The sequence below is a fragment of the Gossypium hirsutum genome, chromosome D10, assembly GCF_007990345.1.
Source record: "Gossypium hirsutum isolate 1008001.06 chromosome D10, Gossypium_hirsutum_v2.1, whole genome shotgun sequence".
NCBI classification, from domain to species: Eukaryota; Viridiplantae; Streptophyta; class Magnoliopsida; order Malvales; family Malvaceae; genus Gossypium; species Gossypium hirsutum.
Genome location: NC_053446.1, coordinates 28,078,409 through 28,097,611, shown reverse-complemented (window position 1 = coordinate 28,097,611; position 19,203 = coordinate 28,078,409). Strand labels below are relative to the sequence as shown.

Sequence of the window (19,203 nt, the reverse complement as noted above, 5' to 3'; positions counted from 1 at the left end):
GGGTTCGAAGTTTAAAGCCTAAAAAACATATTGATCTGAAGCTTTGAAACTGGTACAAATGGAAAATTCCAGGGTTGAGAGTTGGAAGACAAAACAGAGCGAATCTAGCATATGAACAATTCTGGAACAAACGACATCATAGGATCTCATGGCATATGAACAATTAAAAGACCAACCGACCTCGTTCACTTTATTTTACAAAAGGGTGAGGGAATTGGAAAAACTGACAGAAGAATAAGATGTAAAATTATGGGACAGACTACTTTCCATTCTTTTTTTTCTTTTTTTTTTCTCCTGGAAAAGACTAGCATTACTGTGAAAATGAAGTCCCAACAATACTATCAACATTCATTTATCATTTACATCCTTTTCTTAAAGACGCAAAAAGGGAAAAAATGAATTGTGATTCCTATGCCTGCTACCAGCTTGCCAAAATCACTAGGGAGCAAGTTTTTTACTGGCTCTTTGGTTTTTGAATCTTAACGTAAGGGAAAAATCCCAAGAAGTGAACAACTTTTGGGTCCCATTCTCGCTGCTGAGCACGACAAAACATCAGAAATGTGTTGGCGAAATAAGAATTGAAGCCCATCAAGACATGCCAAAGCGCATGACCCTGAGGGTTGAAGTACCAACCAGATATCTCCTTGCAGAACAACCTGTCAGCAAGCCAACAAATGCTCCCCAGGAATAATGTTGCTACATATAACTTTGCTAGTCGCTTTGCAGAGGCATCTTCAGTGTAGATGTAGTATTTGTACATGCGAGGGATGCAGAGAAGGCAGAGAATGACATAATGCACCTTGAAGCCAATTCCAAAGCGTAAGAGAGCATGAGCCATTGCAAATCCAACTCCATAAAGGAACAGGAAAGTAGGCATTGTGCTTCGATAGTGCCAATCCGGTGAGTAGAGGATGTAAAAGTATAGAAGCATTTCCCATACCATCGGTGTTTCATCACCTTGCTGTTGCCTGAAATAAATTAAAAGAATTTCACTTCAAAACCAACTTGGCAAATAAATAACTGCTTTAAATTTTACAAGTCTTCAAAATAGGAGAAATGAATGTTTTCTCGAGTATATTTCCCATGGGTGCCTACTTTCCCTCTAGAGTAAAAAGGTTTTCCATCAAAAAGAGATGATACCAGAAACAGTAATGATTTATCAAATAAACCCTCAGTTTTTATTCATTATTTCTGCGAAGCCAAAAAATAAATGGAAATGAAAATAAGCTATTCAATTGTAGACAGAATTGCATGGTGCAGATACATTTACCAGCCTAGCTACTATAATCAAGCAGCCCCCAGTGAACTTCAAAAGACAACAATATAATTAGCATATAGGATCTGCAGATCCAATGCCCCATAAAAGGAGTCCCTCCATTCTATCTATGATTACAAGCAATGAAAAGTTTAACATTCAGGTTATCAACAACGTCAAATGCCTTTTGCATCACATCAAACTAATAAAAGTACTGCAGCGCATTTTCTTTATCTTAGTGTTTCATTGTTCGTATTCTGGAGGGAAACAGAGACACACATTAACATGGAGCTAGGTGTAAGCCTTTATGGGAAAAAGAAGAAAATAAAAACTATAAAATCTACTTTTCAAGTAATAGATTTAAAACAAAATGAAGGGTATGAGTTAGTACGATCTAGTAAAAAACAACCTGATGAAATAAAGGACTAAAAGCCCAAATACACTAGTGAAACTTATGAAAGGATGTAAAAGGTAGAAATATAGAAGGGATCAGATATTGAAATATTGCCTTTTGAAGCCTTTCAAATTTCCCGTCACCTTCAGCACCAAAAAAGAAAGGAAAAGATGGAAACATAGGCATTAGTCCAATACATCTTGGAAAGATGTGCTCAAGGAACCCCAGAACAAAGGGAGCCATTGAAGTGCAGACAAGTCAAAAAAGAGCTTTAGGCATAACATCATTTTCTTATTCGTCCAATGAAGCTTTTGAACCTAAGACATTAATCAAACATTATTTCTGCCAAATAGTACTTTATTCAAGTTTGACAACAGGTGGATGTCCATTTCAGGTGGTAAGAATAAAAATTAAAACTTGGGCTAACTGTAGTATTTGCTACTAATGGAGTCAGACTACCACACAAGTAGGTAGCGAACTCCTGGAACCAATCAAACAAGGAGAAAAATGCTCTTCCAATCTGACATAGAAAAACAATACTTACTAACATTAGATCTCTGTTGGTAAGACATTCACCTAATACCTGAAGAATTTTGAGGGAACAGAAATGCAAATGTAAGAGTTGAAAAGAATACTTACATATGTTGCAGTGTGGCATGGTATAGCATGCTTCCAATGGCAAGTATCATGTTAGATACGTGAAGAACACTAAATCTCTTCTCAAATCGTTGTCTTAACGCATTTATAAGGCCAATGAGTGCCAAAAGAATACATGGGACATTGGATATTGTGTTGAAAAACTCTCCAATGTAAGATGAGTAAACATAGTTTTTCTCACACCACTCAGCAGCTGTGACAGGACCCCAGAAGCTAGACAATCCACCTTCCATTCTAAACTGAACACGCCAAAGGTGTATAATTCTTCAACTGAGACACCTTTTGCTATAATTTCATAAATGTCATAGATGCTGCAATTTATGTCCATACGAGTTGCGATTGTATGGTCAATAAAGCATGGCAAACAATTAAACAACACGTCAAACTAGCACGTGTACACCAATTCAGACACATACTTGGCCAAATTAAAAAGGGCCACAGGGCATAGCATAAAGGGAAAATCAGAATAGAAGAGAAACAAGAATTGACATTTTAGCATTAGTTCATAAAGTGTTCTCACAGAAGTATCAATATAAGGTAAATTCATTTTTGACATCAGCTTCCGCAGAACTCCACATTAAGGAACTTAAAAACCTTTTACGCTAGCTGTATTAGGATTCCTGCATCCATCTGATGCAATTTTACATTATTCTTGCCTTTAAAACCATTTTCAACCTATTCAACGGCAATCTGTTCTGTTTCAGAACACTAAAACAGACTGGGCATCTAAAGACAGGTATAGATCTAGAGAATAAGTCAAGAACAGAAACCTACAATTACTACCTAGAATGCATGTAACACCTGCTTGCCACATTGTGAGTTTCAGTACGAAACTTTTTTAACTCAGTTTCTAGCTTATCCGTCTATATTTAGTTCCACTCATCTCTGTGCAGCAAACGACAACTATGTACTCCAAAATCTATACAAAAAAAGGAACTAAAAGTAACTGCTTACTTGACGCAGGAGCTTTTAATTTTTAATTTTTCATTTTTCTTATTCCAGTAATATTTATTAATTATTAGACATTTTGTGGATGACTAGGTCTAGGATTATAAGATATTTTTAGAGTTCAAATCTAGGGCTGGGATAAAAACTTCGTTTGCAAGAAAGCCTAGTAAAAATAAATCGAAAGCTTTACAGCCAACATCATTAATATTGTTCTCTATATAAAATATGAACTAAAAGTAAGCGCTTATTTGACGCCAGAGCTTTAAATTTTTTATTTATTTCAATAATATTTATTAATTATTAGACAAAATTGCTAATCACTAGGGCTACGATTATTAGTTCTTTAGCGTTTAAATCTAGGGCTAGGATTATAAGATATCTTTAGAGTTTAAATCTAGGGCTAGGAGTAAAAGTTTATTTGCAAGAAAGTCTAATATTAGTATAAATAAACCGTAAGCTTTACAGCAACAATATTGTTATTTTTCTTATTATTTTCATTATATTAATAGAGAAATACTAGAGGTTCTTTTATAACCATAAGTTTTCTAGAGTTCCAACTTACTTGTTTATTCAACCTAATTCTATTGATTTACTTTTGTTTTTTCCTAAACCACATCATTATTCTCATATTCCTCAACACAAACTTGAAAACCATTCTACTTCTGGTCCTTCCTGCCACTGTCATCTAAAGAAATAGTAATACCATGCAGCAGAAAGCTACATAGCACATCCCATATGATCCAAACAATTCATCCCATTATCAGACTCCTATATGCGCAGCAATCTTATCAAATTCCAGTAAAAGTTGGTAACTGCATATCACTTTGGTTCTATCTGGACCTGTTTAATAAATTTCTTTTTAACTCAAACAAGGAGTTAAACCTTCAGCCAATTAACTACCGAGGTCCAATTTTCCTAACCTTAAAACTTCCGCTAAACCCATTTCGCATAATGAATCTGACCAAACCTTAAATTCAGCACTTCAAATTTCCATCCATCTTTAACCAAAGCCTTGAATCTAAGCAGGGGCGGAGCCAGGGGGCGGGCCCTAAAATGGAAAATTTGCCCTTTTAGCCTTTTATAATTTATAAACTTTTACCCCAAAATATAAAAATTATAATTTAATCTTTTAAAAATTATAAATACAATAGATTATTAAAATGGTCAAATTACATTTTTTTCATAGGAAAAATATAACTTAATTCCGGCCCACAAAAAGTCCCTGAATCTAAGTTCCTTCCTACCTAGAAAACAGCCTTGGCAGACTGAAAGCTCCCATAAGGAAGTCCCCGGATCCCAACTTATTCTCAGGAAAGACACCCTGCAACTGTAGCACTTAAATGCCCTCTTCAAACGCCATTTCTTTCTACTCTATTTATCTACCTTGAGAAAAACCAATAACAAAATTCAGAAATTGGAGAGGAGGAAAACTACAGTTCAACCATCCATAACCCAAAGAAGCATTCCTTTGAAATTTGACCTAATCTAGTAATACTTCCTCAAAAAGCAAAAAAGTAAAAGGTTTAAATGTAAAGCTTGGGCATACATTTTACCAAAAATGGAAGCCAAAAAAATAAAAAAAGGAAAAGAGAAGAGAAGAGAAAATAGAAGTGAAAGTGAAATAGAAGCTAACCTTTTAAAGCAAATCAGATCTGACGTTGCATACGAAACCAATTTATAAACATCTCTTTGCGCAGTTTCTTTCTTTTTAAATATGTTGGGGCTTCTTTTTCTTTTCTTTTTTTAATTTTTGGGTTATCGGAGAGAAAAATAATAGAAAGAAAAAAGGGTGAAACAGAAACTGGGGGTGGAAGGAAGCGAGGGCCGCGTAGAGTGGAATATTTAGGGAAAGGAGGAAGGCATTTTTGTAGACGTTGGATTAAGATGTTTGACGGCTGAGATTTTCGGAACTAAAGATCGAATCGCCGCTGATTTTATTTGATTGATTGATGGTATAAATATTTTTTAAGTAATAAAAGGAACATATTTAAACAAGACGCACTACAACACCAAGTACACCTATAGTAAGTGAAACAATTGCATTACATAGCCATTAATATAGCCGTCAACTGAAGGACCAGAGGCACAAAATCACTTTTCAAGACACCAGCATTCCGGTTTCCTTTCTGAAAATATATCTAAGTGATCAACTAACCCTGCAATCAATTAGGCTTTTTCTACCCAACTATCAAAAAATAATATTTACAAGAATAACTATCTTGAAAAATAATAATGGGAATGATTTGAAATGTAAAGTATCCGGCAATGTGGACCGCAACTCAATCATCCCCCAATCATTAGCTATTGATTGCATGGGGTTTCAAAAAAAATTTAGTGCCAGGCTACTTTTTCATGTATGTTTTAAAAAATATGAACATCACATATGTAATAAGAATAATCACATATTATTTAGTATCATAAAATGTTAGTCCAAATTAAAAATGATTTAATTTGGTTAAAATTTATTTGGCTTTAGTTATTAAATAAAGTATGGGTCAAATATGTATAGATACTCTAGTAACTAATTTATAATTAATGATGAACTGATTAGAAATTAGAGTTAATGTACAAAAGTTATATATTAGGGTTATGGTCCTTAAATTATACATAATGTAACTTTTCTAATATCTTATCTTTAGAAAATAGAGTCACATTCTCTCTGTGTGCTAATTTGGAAGATCAAAACCATAAGATTTTAAGATTTCAAGAAATTAATGAATTCATGCACACTCCTGCATCTAGTTTTGCTTTTAATTTATTTTTAATGATTTAACATGACAGATCCTGGTTTACAGTTTTAAGTTTATATCAGATCTTGTTTTTACGGTTCTAACAAGTAGTATCAGAGCCTCGTCATGTCGGATCATTGAGAAAATTTTAAAATTTCTATTTTTTTGGATCGATTTGTTCTTAAGATTTTATGAGATTTTGGTATTTCAATCATATATATGTTGAATATTTGATATTCATTATAAAAATTTTGGGATTTAATATATTTGAACCTTAAAAGAAAATAATATTGTACAATTAGATTTAATATATGTTATAATTCACATTTGACTATTGAGATTGAATTTCATGTACAATTTATGCCACAGTTTTTTGTTCTCTTTCGCATAATGTGCAATTTTGTTCTTTTCTTTTCACACAATTACTTTATTTCATCATAATTGCTTTGTTCCAATTCATGCTTTGATTATTAAGTTCAATATCTACTTGGATGTTTGGGGTTTTAAAGGAAGCCAAAGTTTTTTAATTAAAATAGATCAGGCTTTCAAATGCAATGGTGCTGGGCAAAGCCATTGCTTATTTTGATTTTCATTTTTTTATATATATTAATGGTGAAATTGGGTTTAATTACATGTTATTCTTTTTTTTTTGGTGAAAAGAAATGATGAATTACATCAACTACATAAAACAACCATTAACTTTATCTACTTGAAGTAAGTCTAAAATTTCCTTAGGATCCTCATTAGTGACTTGTAAGTTTGTTTTCCAGCTCAAACTAATTTTAGCAAGATGATTTGTTACCAAATTCAGATTTCTTGGAATATGCTTAATCTTTCACTCCCCTTCTGATTGCTTGATGCGCTGAGTTCTTCGAAGCACAGTAATCTCTGAGTCTTCCAGATCCAAAGCAATCAAATTCTGGGTGACTTCAAGGTTATCAGTCATGATGATAATCCGTGTATAGCCTCTATTTAGCAGAATAAGGATTTCATCTAGGATACCCCAAACTTCAACCTCAAACAGAGAGCAAACACCTAAGAAGCGAGTGAATCCCACTATCCAATTTTCGTCATGATCATGAGCCACACCTCCTGTTGCAGCATACCCAGAATCTCTACCCACAGCCCCACCAACGGATAAGTACACCCATGTGTGATTTGAATTATTCGTGAAATTTGAACTTTGATTATTGTTCTTGTGACCACCAAGATGTGATTCGTATTGACGAGCCCAGCAACTAGAAACTTTCACCACTTCAGTTGCTGCCCAAGAAATATGCTGGAAGATGAATAAATTTCTATTCTTCTAGATACACCAAACAATTAATCCAAACAGACATGACCAAGTGAGACCACTACCCTGCAATCTTTCATGAAAACAAAGGTTAATAATAAGCCAATCCTGAAAAGAGACAGAGAAAAACCTTTGTTTTAGCTGATTTAGAATCACAAGCATCCATACATCTTTCGCGGAAGGACAATCCCGAAGAACGTGCGCCAAATCCTCAAAGCCATGCCCACATAAGGTACAAGAGTTGCTGTGGCTAATTCCTCGTCTAGTATGTTCTGAATTAGTAAGAAATCTTTGCTTAAAAGTTAGCCAAAGAAAATTTCTTACTCGTTGTAGACCCTGATATTTCCAAGTAATTTTTCAATGCTCCCTTGAGAGTTCCACTTATCCTCTTTCAATGACCAATAGGCACTGCGAACTGAAAAAACTCCTGACACTGATCGAGCCCATATCACTCTATCCGAGTCAGAATCTGGATGTGGAGGGGGAATACTAGTAATCTTGTTAATCACCTCTTTAGAAACCCAGACACGAAACAGGTCCAAGTTTCAGCTTCCATCAAAATTGACCATCTCCCTAACACAACAATCCAAATCAAGGTTAGCAAAAGATGGAATTTTCAAGATCAAAGGGCCCACGGTCTTTCCAACAACGAACACTGCCACCATCTCCAATAGACCAAACTAAATTCTCATGAATAAGCGACCATATCTTATAAAGTGACCTCCATAAATGTGAGCACTGATTACTACTAATAGATTTTGAAAATTATTCTTTCCAACCATACTTGGAATGGAGAACGCGAACCCAAAGCACATCACTTTTAGAAACAAGGCTAAAACTAATCTTCATAAGGAAAGACGAATTTTTGTCGTTCAAATGTCTGAAACCAAACCCACCCCGAGCCCATGGTTGACATATAAAATTCTATCCCACTAAAGACATTTTAGAATGACCATTTGTGCAGCCCCAAATAAACTGTCTAATCAATCTTTCAATATCAGCAGAAACACCTTTCAGAATCATCAACAACTGCATAAAATAATTAGGGATGGAAAGAAGTGTCGATTGAGCTAAGGTGATTTTTTCTTCTAAAGATAACTTCCTGGCATCCCAACTTTGCAATTTCTGCCTTACCTTATCAACAACAAAATTTAGAGTATTCTTGGTTACTCGATCGTGCAGAAGAGGAACACCTAAATAAGTGCCAAGATTTTAAACTTCCTGAAATCTGAACAGCTGACTAATTTGGTTGCGGACATTAACTCCAGTATTCTTGGAAAAGAAGATATTGCTCTTTCTAACACTGGTTTTATGGCCCGAAATCTCATAAAATTGATAAATGATGCTATCCAATAATATCGCTTGGTCAAGCTGAGCTTTACAAAAAATCACCAAGTCATCAGCAAAGAACAAATGAGAAACTACAGGTCCTGTGCGAGAAAGACGAATTGGGACCCAATTACCAACTTCCATTTCAAATCGAATAAAATGGCCCAACCATTTCATACAGAGCACAAAGAGATAGGGTGAAAGAGGACATCCCTGACGGATTCCTCTAATCGGTTTGAACTTCTGCGTAGGCACTTCATTTCAAAGAATTTGCATAAAAGATGAAGAAATAGATGACATAATCACATTACGTGAAAAGAAAAGGATCCCAGCTACTGTCAAAGAAGCACTTATAAATTTCCAACTAACTCTGTCATAAGCTTTCTCCAAATCCAACTTAATAGCCATCCACTTCCTCCCCTTTCGATTGCACCGCATAGAATGAATGACTTCTTATGCTAATATAATGTTATCAGAAATGTTTCGCCCAATTATGAATCCAACTTGTTCTTGAGAGATCAGTTTAGGAAAAATTAGCTTAAACCGATTTGCAATCTCTTTCATCACCAATATATAAAGAACAAAACACAAGCTAATGGGCCGAAAGTAACTAAAATCCTTAGGACTCTCCTTTGTGGGTATAAGAACAATCAACGTATTATTCAAATCTGGATCAATCAATCTACCAGTAAAGACATCTTTAACCCACTGACACATATAATTTCCAAGGATATCCCACTGGCTCTGAAAAAAAGAGCATGAAAGCCATCACTTTCAGGAGCTTTCAATGGAGCCATGTCAGACAACGCTTTTTAAATCTCCTCATCAGTGATAGCTGCCTCCAGAAAAGTAATCTCTAAAGGATTAAGACAAGGGAAGCCGTTATTAGAAATATCTCTCAAGACAAGGGGAGCTTCACCAGAAAGTCTTTCAAAGAATTCCACCGTCTTATTCTGCAGGATGTCATGATCTGAACACCATTCCCCATTATCCATGCGTAAGGTTGTGATGCAGTTAAATTTCCTTCTCTTAACCGTGTGACTATGAAAAAAATTTGTAATCCGATCTTCCAATTGCAACCAATTGCATCTAGCCTTTTGTCTCCAAAGTAAGTCTTAATGGTCAAGGAAGTTTTCCAACTCATCCCAAACTTCTATCTCTTTTTTAGCTAAATGAGTAGAGTTAGAGTGTTCTAAAACATTTTGAATATTGTTGAGCTATCTCATGAGATTCCGCTTACAAGTAGCCATAAAGCCATACACATTTATGTTCTAATATTTAACAGAAAAAGTAAAATTATTTAAGGAATCAACCATATTACCTGCAAAATTCCACTTATCTCTGACAAAATTGGGAAAATCATTATGCTTCATCCATCCTGCTAAAAATCTAAAAGGTCTGCCTTTAAGTATACTGAGATCCGGTTTAGTAGAAAGTAAGAGAGGCCGATGGTCAAACTTAATGTGAATGAGGTGGTGTACTAAACATTACGAAAGGGTAGCAATCCAAGCGTCATTTGCTAAATCCTGATCTAGTCTGACAAAAGTACCACCTCGTTGCCAAGTGAAAGTAGGTCCACTATACCCCAAATCTTACAACTCACAAGAATCAACAAAATTACCAAATAAATCACAACGCTTACCTACAGTAAAAGGGCTCTTCTTATCTGCGAGAGATAAAATGGCATTAAAATCTCCCATAATTAACCAATGAATACAATTATTTGGGGTTACAGATTGTAATCCCTCCCAAAGAAGCTTCGATTTTGACCTATCTGGACTACCATACACAAAAGAAATGAGAAAAGATTTATTGGGAATAAAATTATCAACACGTAAAAAAATAAATTGTGGATGATTTCGAATAATTTGAATTTGAATGGAATCCTTCCACCCGCCCAGATACCACCTGAAAAACCCATGGGTTCAATCTAATGCGAGCAATTAAAACCCAATTTCTCAATAATAACATTTTCCTTTTTACCACTCACTATTGGTTCAACCAAACAAACAATATACAGTCTGTGCTCCTCATTAGAGGTGCTCATGGGCCGGGCCCGAAATATGGGCCTAGAATTTTGCCCAGGCCCGGCCCGGGAAAAATTCATAAGCCCGGGCCCGGCCCGGGAAAAATTCATAAACCCGGGCCCGGCCCGTTTTTTAAATAAATACCAAAAATTTATTTTAAAAATTAAAACAAAAATTAAAAAAAGTATTTTAAAAATATTTTAAAATTAAAAAAAATTAAAAAAGTATTTTTAAAAAATTTAAAAACTTTAAAAAATTTAAAAAAAGTATTTTAAAAGTATTTTAAAAATAAAAAAATAAAAATATTTATTATATTCGGGCCGGGCTGAGCCGGGCCCGGGCCAAAAAAGTGGTGCCCGAGGCCCGGCTCGTTTTTTAATCGGGCCTTATTTTTTTGCCCAAGTCTATATTTCGGGCCTATATTTTTACCCAAACCCTCCTATATTTTGGACGGGCCGTCGGGTCGGGCCGGGCAGCCCGACCCATAAGCACCTCTTCTCCTCATTATATTCCCAAAAAGCACGAATAAAATTTCTGCTAGCACACCATTGACAATTCCATGTAAAAATTTTTAGATTTAATCCCATAATAAAATGATTAAAAAATAAAGTATAGCAAACCCCAAAGTTCAAGAAAAAACATTAAAAAAACAAATGAAACTTAAACATGAAAACCTTACTGTCCAGGGAGATAAACTCCCTTATTATGCTCATCCGATTTAGTGGATAAAGCAGTTTAATTTGGCTTTGGAAAAGGCCGAAATGCTCTCTGCAATTTTCTCCATTGATTCCTTCAGTGACACACGTTGGGAGCCAGAGGTTTTGAGCCGAGTGTTGTTACCAAGAAGAATTTTGTTGTATTTTTTAATAATTCCCCTACCTCTGTTACTAAATCCCTTTCCCGAACCGGAGAAACCCACCGGAGATAGACCCATGATGTTATTCGAAGAAGGAACACTGTTATTAGGGTTTTTGCTTTTATGGAAGACCACTGCCGAATGCTTGCCGGAATCAAGACTCCCCACTTCCACTCTCACTTCATTTCTGTCACGCCCATCCATTTTCGAAGCAACCAGAACAGCTGCAGCATTGCCTTCGAGATGAAGACCTATCTCATCGCTAGTGTCGTTTCGTTCATTTGCCGCCGCAAGAAATCAGCTGCTACTGCCAGTAGCAACAGAGCTTTGCTAGGCCACTGAGTCTGAACCAAGCTGATCGATCAGACCCCGGGCCTGAATAGCTGAGTTATGCCCAAGGCCCAAACAATTGGTCTGCTTCTTAGTAACTTGTAAGTTTTCATTAAAGTTGTTAAGATTCAATCTGGACCCCATATTTGGCCCATCTTTCTCTTTAATGGTCAGGCCGAAGCTAGTAATAGAGCTTACTTCCTTTAAGTGGCCTTTATTATTATTATTACTTAACTCTAATCGACCGTTGTGAAGGAAAGCAGATTCTTTCTTGATAAAACTTCCATTTATTATTTCTTTCCTTTTAGTTCGTCAAGATTCAAACAAATCTCCTTCATTAACATCTTTATGCAAATCCCTATTATTTAGGACCCTAAAACGAGATCCTTCCTATTCACTCTCTTGATTACCTAAAGAATTCTGCATATTCTCTCTAAATTTCTGCCTTGATTTCCTTTCAACGATCATCCACGGCCCGTAATTTTCGTCATTCTTCCCCGAACTATCCATGATCGTGTTCTGACTCTCCGATGTCTTTTCATGCGTATCAGAGTTCTTTTCACATGTGAAACCAGAATTTCTAAAGGTACAAGAGCTTTCCACATGACCATACCTCTCACAATGAAAGTAAATTGTAGATAAAGATTCATATTTCACATTCTGTTTTCGACCATTGGTCAAGATTTGGGAAACCAAAGGCTTTTCCAACTCAACGTAAATAGCCATTCTAGAAAAACGCCTTCTAACTCTGCTATCTGTGTTCATATTTAACTTGACCACTTTTTCAACCATTTCCCCTATCTCTGTAATAATTTTATGGTTGTACAAGTAACCAGGTAAGCCAGGAAATCTGATCGACACCATCACAACGCTTGGGTAAGCTTGTGTAGGGTCAAAAGTTAACGTCCATGGCTGAACCGTCAAGTATTGACCAAAAATGGTCCAAGGACCTTCAGAAAGATCCTTTTCACAATCCAGCTTGTTTTGAAATTTAACCAGAAAATATCCATTTTCAATATCCATCATATGTAGGGGCGCTGTGGATCTCCACAGATTATATATTTTATTCTGCAAAATCGAAAACTCAATATTACGACCAAAAAGTTTTAAAATTACGGTATTCTCCATACCTTGAATGAGGATTTGATGAATCCTATCCAAGAAAGTTATAGAAGACACTCCATTCACAAATGATTTCTGAATATCCCCGTCCAGGATATCAAAATCTTCTTTTCCTTCCGATCCATTAGAGGCATTCTTTGATGATTGACCGACGAGCTTCTTTCTCCACGAGATATGTTACTCCGAAGCCAGATCGATCATCATGTCATTATTCGAATCACCATCTTCCCCTCTGAATCGAACCTTTTTAGAAATCAACTCATCCGCAATAGATTTTTCAGCACCAGAATTTTCACAGAGAGAAGACATACTTTACGTACTATTTTAACCACATTTTTATTACATGTTATTCTTCGAAATTATTGATAAATTTTTATGGATTCAATTATGGTTTTCTGTTAAATTGGTTGACGGATAGTCATTGAACTTATTTCTTTTTATATGGATATATATTTAATTTTATGGGAGTTTTGATGTAAATTCATGCTAAATTTATGCATGTTTAAGGAATTTAATTTTAAGTTTAGTTCTATAATATTAGGTTTTGCCATCTTATTGTTCTAAATATTTGGTTAAATTATGATGATATGGTTTATTGTATGAATTGTGGAATATATAAACTATTATGATATTGTTTTTGAGATTTATTAGCTTGAAAATATTTTTCAATTATTCATGCGAATCTCTGTTTAATCATAAATATAATTTTGGATTTAAATGGTATATGAATGGTAAGTTTTTCTATTTGATTATGAATACACGTATAAGCATGAATTACTTTGGTGTTTTGTCTATGCCAAAATTATGAATACATGTGCTTGTTAATTATTTGGTCTTGTACCAATACATTATTTCTGTTTGGTTTTGACATATATGGTTTTAAAAAATAGGTTAAAGATTAAGGTTTTTGATTTTTATTGCACTATTTAGACAACCTTATTTTGGGTTATTTTGGAAATTATAAATCAATAAAAAATTTTAGTTTTGACCATTAATTGTTATGAGAATTTTAAATTTTGAATATTGATATATTGATATATATTTTAAAATGACTTAATTGAAATAATAAGTTGTCGAAATGACCTTTGTTATTGAAATTATATTGTTTTAAAATATAAAAGGTTGTGTGCATGTAACTTAAGCTACGTTAATATTGATCGACTCAAAGTAAGGTTAATATTGAACAAAATTACATGTACAACTATGGTAATAAACATGTGATGATTATTTGGTTTTACATGTGAGTAATAAATTGGCCTAAAGGGAGATTTATTATTCGATATGTTTTTATTGTCAATGTTTGATTACTACAATAAGATATCACTTACAAGTTAATATTTTTGTCCAAAGATGAAATATTAATGGAGTGTCCGATATCTTGAGATGAGATTTACCTTTATTGAAATTATTTTGGTTTAAATTTGAAATATTTTGAAACAAATAAATTTAGATTTTGACTTTATGGTTTAATTAAGGAATTCTAATATTTTAAATAAATTAGTTGAAGCAAAATGTCACCAAAGTGACCTTTTTTGTGTAGATTAGTTTAATTAAAATATCGAGATTATTATATTTTTTTGTGATTCATGCGTTTATTAATGGACCCAAAGGTAAGTTAATATTTGGCAAAATTTCAATGACATCTATGGTGATAAATGTGTGACAATTATAAAGTACTTTATGTGAGCAATAAGTTAGTCCAAAGATTATTCATTTGTTTGACATAATTTATTGATAATGTTTGATTGCTATAATAAAAGTATCGCTTACAGTTAATATTATTGTTCAAAAACTTGATATTAATGTTGTGTTTGGCATCTTGAGATGGGATTAGCCACTATTTTAAATTTATTGTTTACTTATGAATATTGATGTGAGCTTGTTTTTATCTATTTTGTTTTATATTTAGCTAGTTCATCTTCTGTTGTCACAATATCTGATAATATAAATTCTATACTCATGCTTATTAAGACTAATTTCAAGGAATGAAAAGACATTTACTTATAGTGTTTAGCTTTATAGACATAGACATTTCACAAAGGGAAGAACAACTTGCACCTCTCACTGCAGAAAGCTACCCTGAAGCTAAAAGGGATTTTGAGAGGTAAGATCGTTCAAATTGCATGAGTATAATGATAATTAAGCTCAAACATTCCAGAAGCCTTTAGGGGCACAAAATATGTAGAGATTACTCAGGCCAAGAGTTTCCTTGACAAAATTGAGAAACATTTTGCTAAAAACGATAAGGTTAAGATGACATCACTTCTGAAATCTTTGATAGCCTGGTCGAGGGTGACTTTATTGCTGATCAAGAGTCGCCTACTGTTGAAGAGGAAGCTGATGTGAGAGAGGAGGAAGTCCGTGTTGTAGTTGTGAACCAGAAAGACGAGGAAGAAAATACTGAGAAAGAAGTTACAGAGAAAGAATCTGCTGAGAACATTGTCAATGCATCCGAGTTTGTGGGTGCAACTACTGATAATCTAGAGTGAGATAGAGCTAGGCCGGCGGAAGCTGTAGAGGTAACCAGTGAGAAGCATCACAACTCATTGGCAATAGTGGTTTATACCGGACCACTCAAGGTGACCCCTCCTACATAAGAAGCAGCCAATGATGCCGGGGTAGCGCTGAAAACTGAGGAGCTATCCGAGGACCGTGTGAAGCCCAAAGAAAAGAAAAGAAAGCGCTCCAAAGATAAAAATGCAAGGAGGAGAAAAAGATGAGGAAGAAGAAACATCATGCAACCATATTGATTGCCAAGGAAAACTGAGTTAGTTTATTTTAAGTTTTACCTACAGTATTCATGCATTGCATGTAGCTGTAATTTTCATTTTGTTAGTGCAGATTTCGTTGCATTTTTTTTGTCAGTGCATTTTAATGTTAGTGTATTGGGGGCAATGCAAACTTTAAGTTTGGGGAAATGCATATGGGTTTTCGAAATACACCCACATATATATATTTTTGCATTTAATGAAGCATACAAGGTTTATTTTTGGTTAATGCAAATGTGTTTGAAAATTTTTGTTACATTCGATACTTAATTCTTGAATCATGTGAATTATCGATGAATGAGTTGGATAAATTTGACTGAATGTTATATCTTTAATTCTTTGATGAATGATTTAGGTTGCATTACTAATGGATGACTAGTAGCATTCGTTGAATCTTGAATGAATCTGCCTTTTACAACTGTTTATATATATAGTTATGAATAAGAGACACTCCAAAGTGGGTGTATTGTGAAATGTTAAAGAGGGAACACTCCAATGCAAGCATTAGAAAAATGAATCTGGCCAAAGGCTGTCACTGTATGAGTGTGTGTCGGCACAATTACGTACTCCCTAGGGGTTTGTTTCACTCCATCGTTACTTCTCAAGAGCAAGGGTACAGTAATGCAACAATATCCCTTATTCACAAAAAAAGAGAGACATATATTATATAATAAATATTGTATTGGTAAATAGAATTTAGGATTTAAAGTATGATACTAGTTTTGATGAAGTTGCAATCTTATTCATTCATACTTATGTATTGTCAATGCAATATTCTATCATCTAAGTGTGACTCATTCATTGGGATTTTAGGTAATTTAAGTTGCTAGAATGATCATTTGCCTTAATGAATTCTTGTGTAGCCTTGCCAGTTTCTGTTTTACTTGAGGACTAGTAAAAACTCAAGTTTGGAGGTGTGATAGTACTAGAAAGAACATATATTTTCTCCCTACTTATTGGTTAATTTGTCCCCATTTAGTTATCTTTAGCACATATTTAAGAATTTTCAGTTCAGTAAATTGCATTTTATAACTCAGTGGATCTTAGCCTATTTATCCTTAATTTTGTCATGTTTTGGTACCAATGTCGCTGCATGAATATTTTCAGATTGTGCCCACAATTATCGCAGCATTTGACAGCTGTCCAGTTAAGAAAAAAATGTGTGTGTTGTCTAGTCTAGTATAACCAACTTGTACGTACAGAGGCAGCATGATTATGATGAAATGACACCTGAGCTATTTGGGAAGAATATAAATATTCACGTGAAAAGAAAAAAAAAGGCTTTTTGGGAGAGTATTTTTGTCAACTTATCTTTTGAAGCTTTTCAGCTATGGTGGCTTAAGCTTCCTAAGGGTGAACTGACGTGAAAGGGATGCAGATCAACTCCTGACGAGGAGCCTAATGTGCAACACAGGAGGGAGTTGAGATATCAAGTCGAGATTTTCTAGAAATAGTACTCTCCACTTGTTTCTTTTATATTTCTTTTCTAAACGCTGGTGATTACTTTCTATTTTATGTTCGTACGAAAGTATACATGATTTCTGGGTTAAATGTTATTTTATTTAATATTACTTCTACTATTTAATCTTTGGGTTTCAATGTTTTTAGCATGGAAGTGTTATTGCGGTCATTGACACTGGAAAGTGCAGTGACAATTCAAGCTAACATGCATGACAACAGAAGTTGATTGAGGATTAGAGGAATTTAATCCCCTTGTTCTTAATAGTGTTCCATTACCATCATCGGGAGATGTGATTAATGTGCATGTTTAAATCTTAGACTAAATATAGAAGTTAAGCTTGATAAGATATTAATTGCGATTTAATGCATCAACAATCACCTATCTTTTTATAACTTGTGAGCACTTAGTATTTTGTTGAATATTCACGTTGAGGATCCCAGTTTATCATTATCATATTTTATCTTATTGTTTTCAAGTTATTGCTTCGACAAATACTCTCACAATTTATCTTATTTCTATTTATTTTTTGCACTGACATTGATAGACAAAAGACAACCATCCTCGTGGGATCGATATCTGACAGACTCATATTTGTCTAGTATACTTGCATCGACAGTGTACACTTGCACATTGTTGCTGTGATGTTAAACACTCAATCAATGGTCAATGTGTCTAAATTTCCCGTGTTGAGAACTCTACTGTTGGGGCTGCAAGAGTGTAGTTGATGCCACATCTAGAGGGATACATTTTTAAGTATTAAATGCATGGTAATATTCAGTCGACAAAGGGTCGTACCATTAATGGTTCCTCAAGGTTGTAACCTGATGATTATATGTTGTGGCATTGGGTCCAAGTGTTCGATGGAGGAATGAGCATAAATAAGACTACACCAACGATTGAGATGAGACCAAGTTCAAGTTTATGTCTGATGCGCATTGGATGGATCATAACCTTAGGCCTTGAAGGCCCAAGAGGGACTTGAGACTGAATTGTTGACTCGGCACAACAAGTTTACTAAAAGTGTGGCTTTATGTCAATGAGGACATCGACATAGTAAGTGGGGAAAAGTGTCATGGTTCACAAGTTACTATGCTATCAAGGTTAAACTTTTCCCAAATGATTTTGAGTGAAATTAAATTACAATAACTTGGAAGTTGGAATTTGTTAGATACTTTGCAGTCCTAAAGAGATATTGTGATGCAAATTGGGTAATTGATAAAGTTAGCTCTACAAGTGGGTATGTCTTTATTTTAGATGGAGTAACTATTTCTTGGAAGTATTCTAAACATACATGTATTGCTCACTCCATGATGGAATCAGAGTTTATAACTCTTGACTAAGTTAGGCAAAAAGTCGAGTAGCATAGGAATCTGATTGCAAAGATTCCTTTATGGGGGAAACCTACACCTCCTGTGTCCTTATTAAATGATTCACAAGCTGTCATTTTTGTTGCTCAAAACCATGGTTTCAATCATAAGAAAAGACATATACGAATAATACATGAATATGTGAGACACTTAATAAAGAATGGAGTACTCGCCATGGAGTACATAAAATCTGAAAGGAACTTAGTTGATCCACTAACCAAAGGGTTATGTAGGCAAATGGTTATTAATCCGTCGAGGGGGATGGATCTTAAGCCCACTGGTTTAGGAATTCATGGAGGATACCCAACTTAGTTTTCTAAGTTCAATATGGTCAAACAAAACCATGGAAAGAGTCATAGTGTATATCTTTACCTATCCCTGTGGCGTACAATGTACATGCATAAAGATGAGCTCCTTGCTCTTAATGAGTTCATAGCCCAAAGTTTGTTTGGCCCTAGTGAGACAGACTTGATGAATTCACCAACGTGTGAGGTTGAGTTTCTTACTCTTAATGAATTCATCTCCTAGAGTTTGGGTGGTTTTATTGAGACGTACTTGATAAATTCATCAAATTATAAAACTGAGAGGTTGAGCTTCTTAAATGCTCTTAATGATTTCATAACCTTGGTCTGAGTAATCTATATTGAGATAGACTTGATGAAATC

The 19,203-nt window shown here is 34.6% G+C and overlaps 3 protein-coding genes across 9 annotated transcripts; 1 reads left to right on the top strand and 2 right to left on the bottom strand.

Moving 5' to 3' along the window:
* Positions 1-122: 122 nt before the first annotated feature.
* LOC107914806 (alkaline ceramidase) lies at positions 123-5,275 on the bottom strand. Of its 6 annotated transcripts, none has more exons than XM_016843833.2 (4): positions 4,888-5,274; positions 4,499-4,637; positions 2,289-4,302; positions 123-968 (listed from the first exon to the last, which is right to left on the bottom strand). In XM_016843833.2, the coding sequence occupies exons 3-4, from the start codon at positions 2,537-2,539 to the stop codon at positions 455-457; spliced, it is 765 nt and encodes a 254-aa protein (XP_016699322.2). In that variant the 5' UTR covers positions 2,540-4,302; positions 4,499-4,637; positions 4,888-5,274; the 3' UTR covers positions 123-454. The 6 variants fall into 6 exon arrangements, with proteins under 6 accessions (XP_016699322.2, XP_016699323.2, XP_040958234.1 ...); XM_016843834.2 differs by having other exon boundaries at positions 4,499-4,633; XM_041102300.1 differs by having other exon boundaries at positions 2,289-2,617; positions 4,499-4,633.
* Positions 5,276-6,818: 1,543 nt separating this feature from the next.
* LOC107915448 (uncharacterized) lies at positions 6,819-9,403 on the bottom strand. The gene is made up of 2 exons (XM_016844608.1): positions 9,293-9,403; positions 6,819-7,289 (listed from the first exon to the last, which is right to left on the bottom strand). The coding sequence occupies exons 1-2, from the start codon at positions 9,401-9,403 to the stop codon at positions 6,819-6,821; spliced, it is 582 nt and encodes a 193-aa protein (XP_016700097.1).
* A 1,649-nt stretch (positions 9,404-11,052) lies between these two features.
* LOC107914805 (uncharacterized) lies at positions 11,053-15,878 on the top strand. Of its 2 annotated transcripts, XM_016843831.2 has the most exons (3): positions 11,188-12,405; positions 14,964-15,045; positions 15,223-15,878. In XM_016843831.2, the coding sequence occupies exons 1-3, from the start codon at positions 12,360-12,362 to the stop codon at positions 15,428-15,430; spliced, it is 336 nt and encodes a 111-aa protein (XP_016699320.1). In that variant the 5' UTR covers positions 11,188-12,359; the 3' UTR covers positions 15,431-15,878. The 2 variants fall into 2 exon arrangements, 1 of the variants encoding a protein (XP_016699320.1); XR_005919302.1 differs by having other exon boundaries at positions 11,053-11,920; positions 14,964-15,878.
* The last annotated feature ends 3,325 nt before the right edge of the window (positions 15,879-19,203 follow it).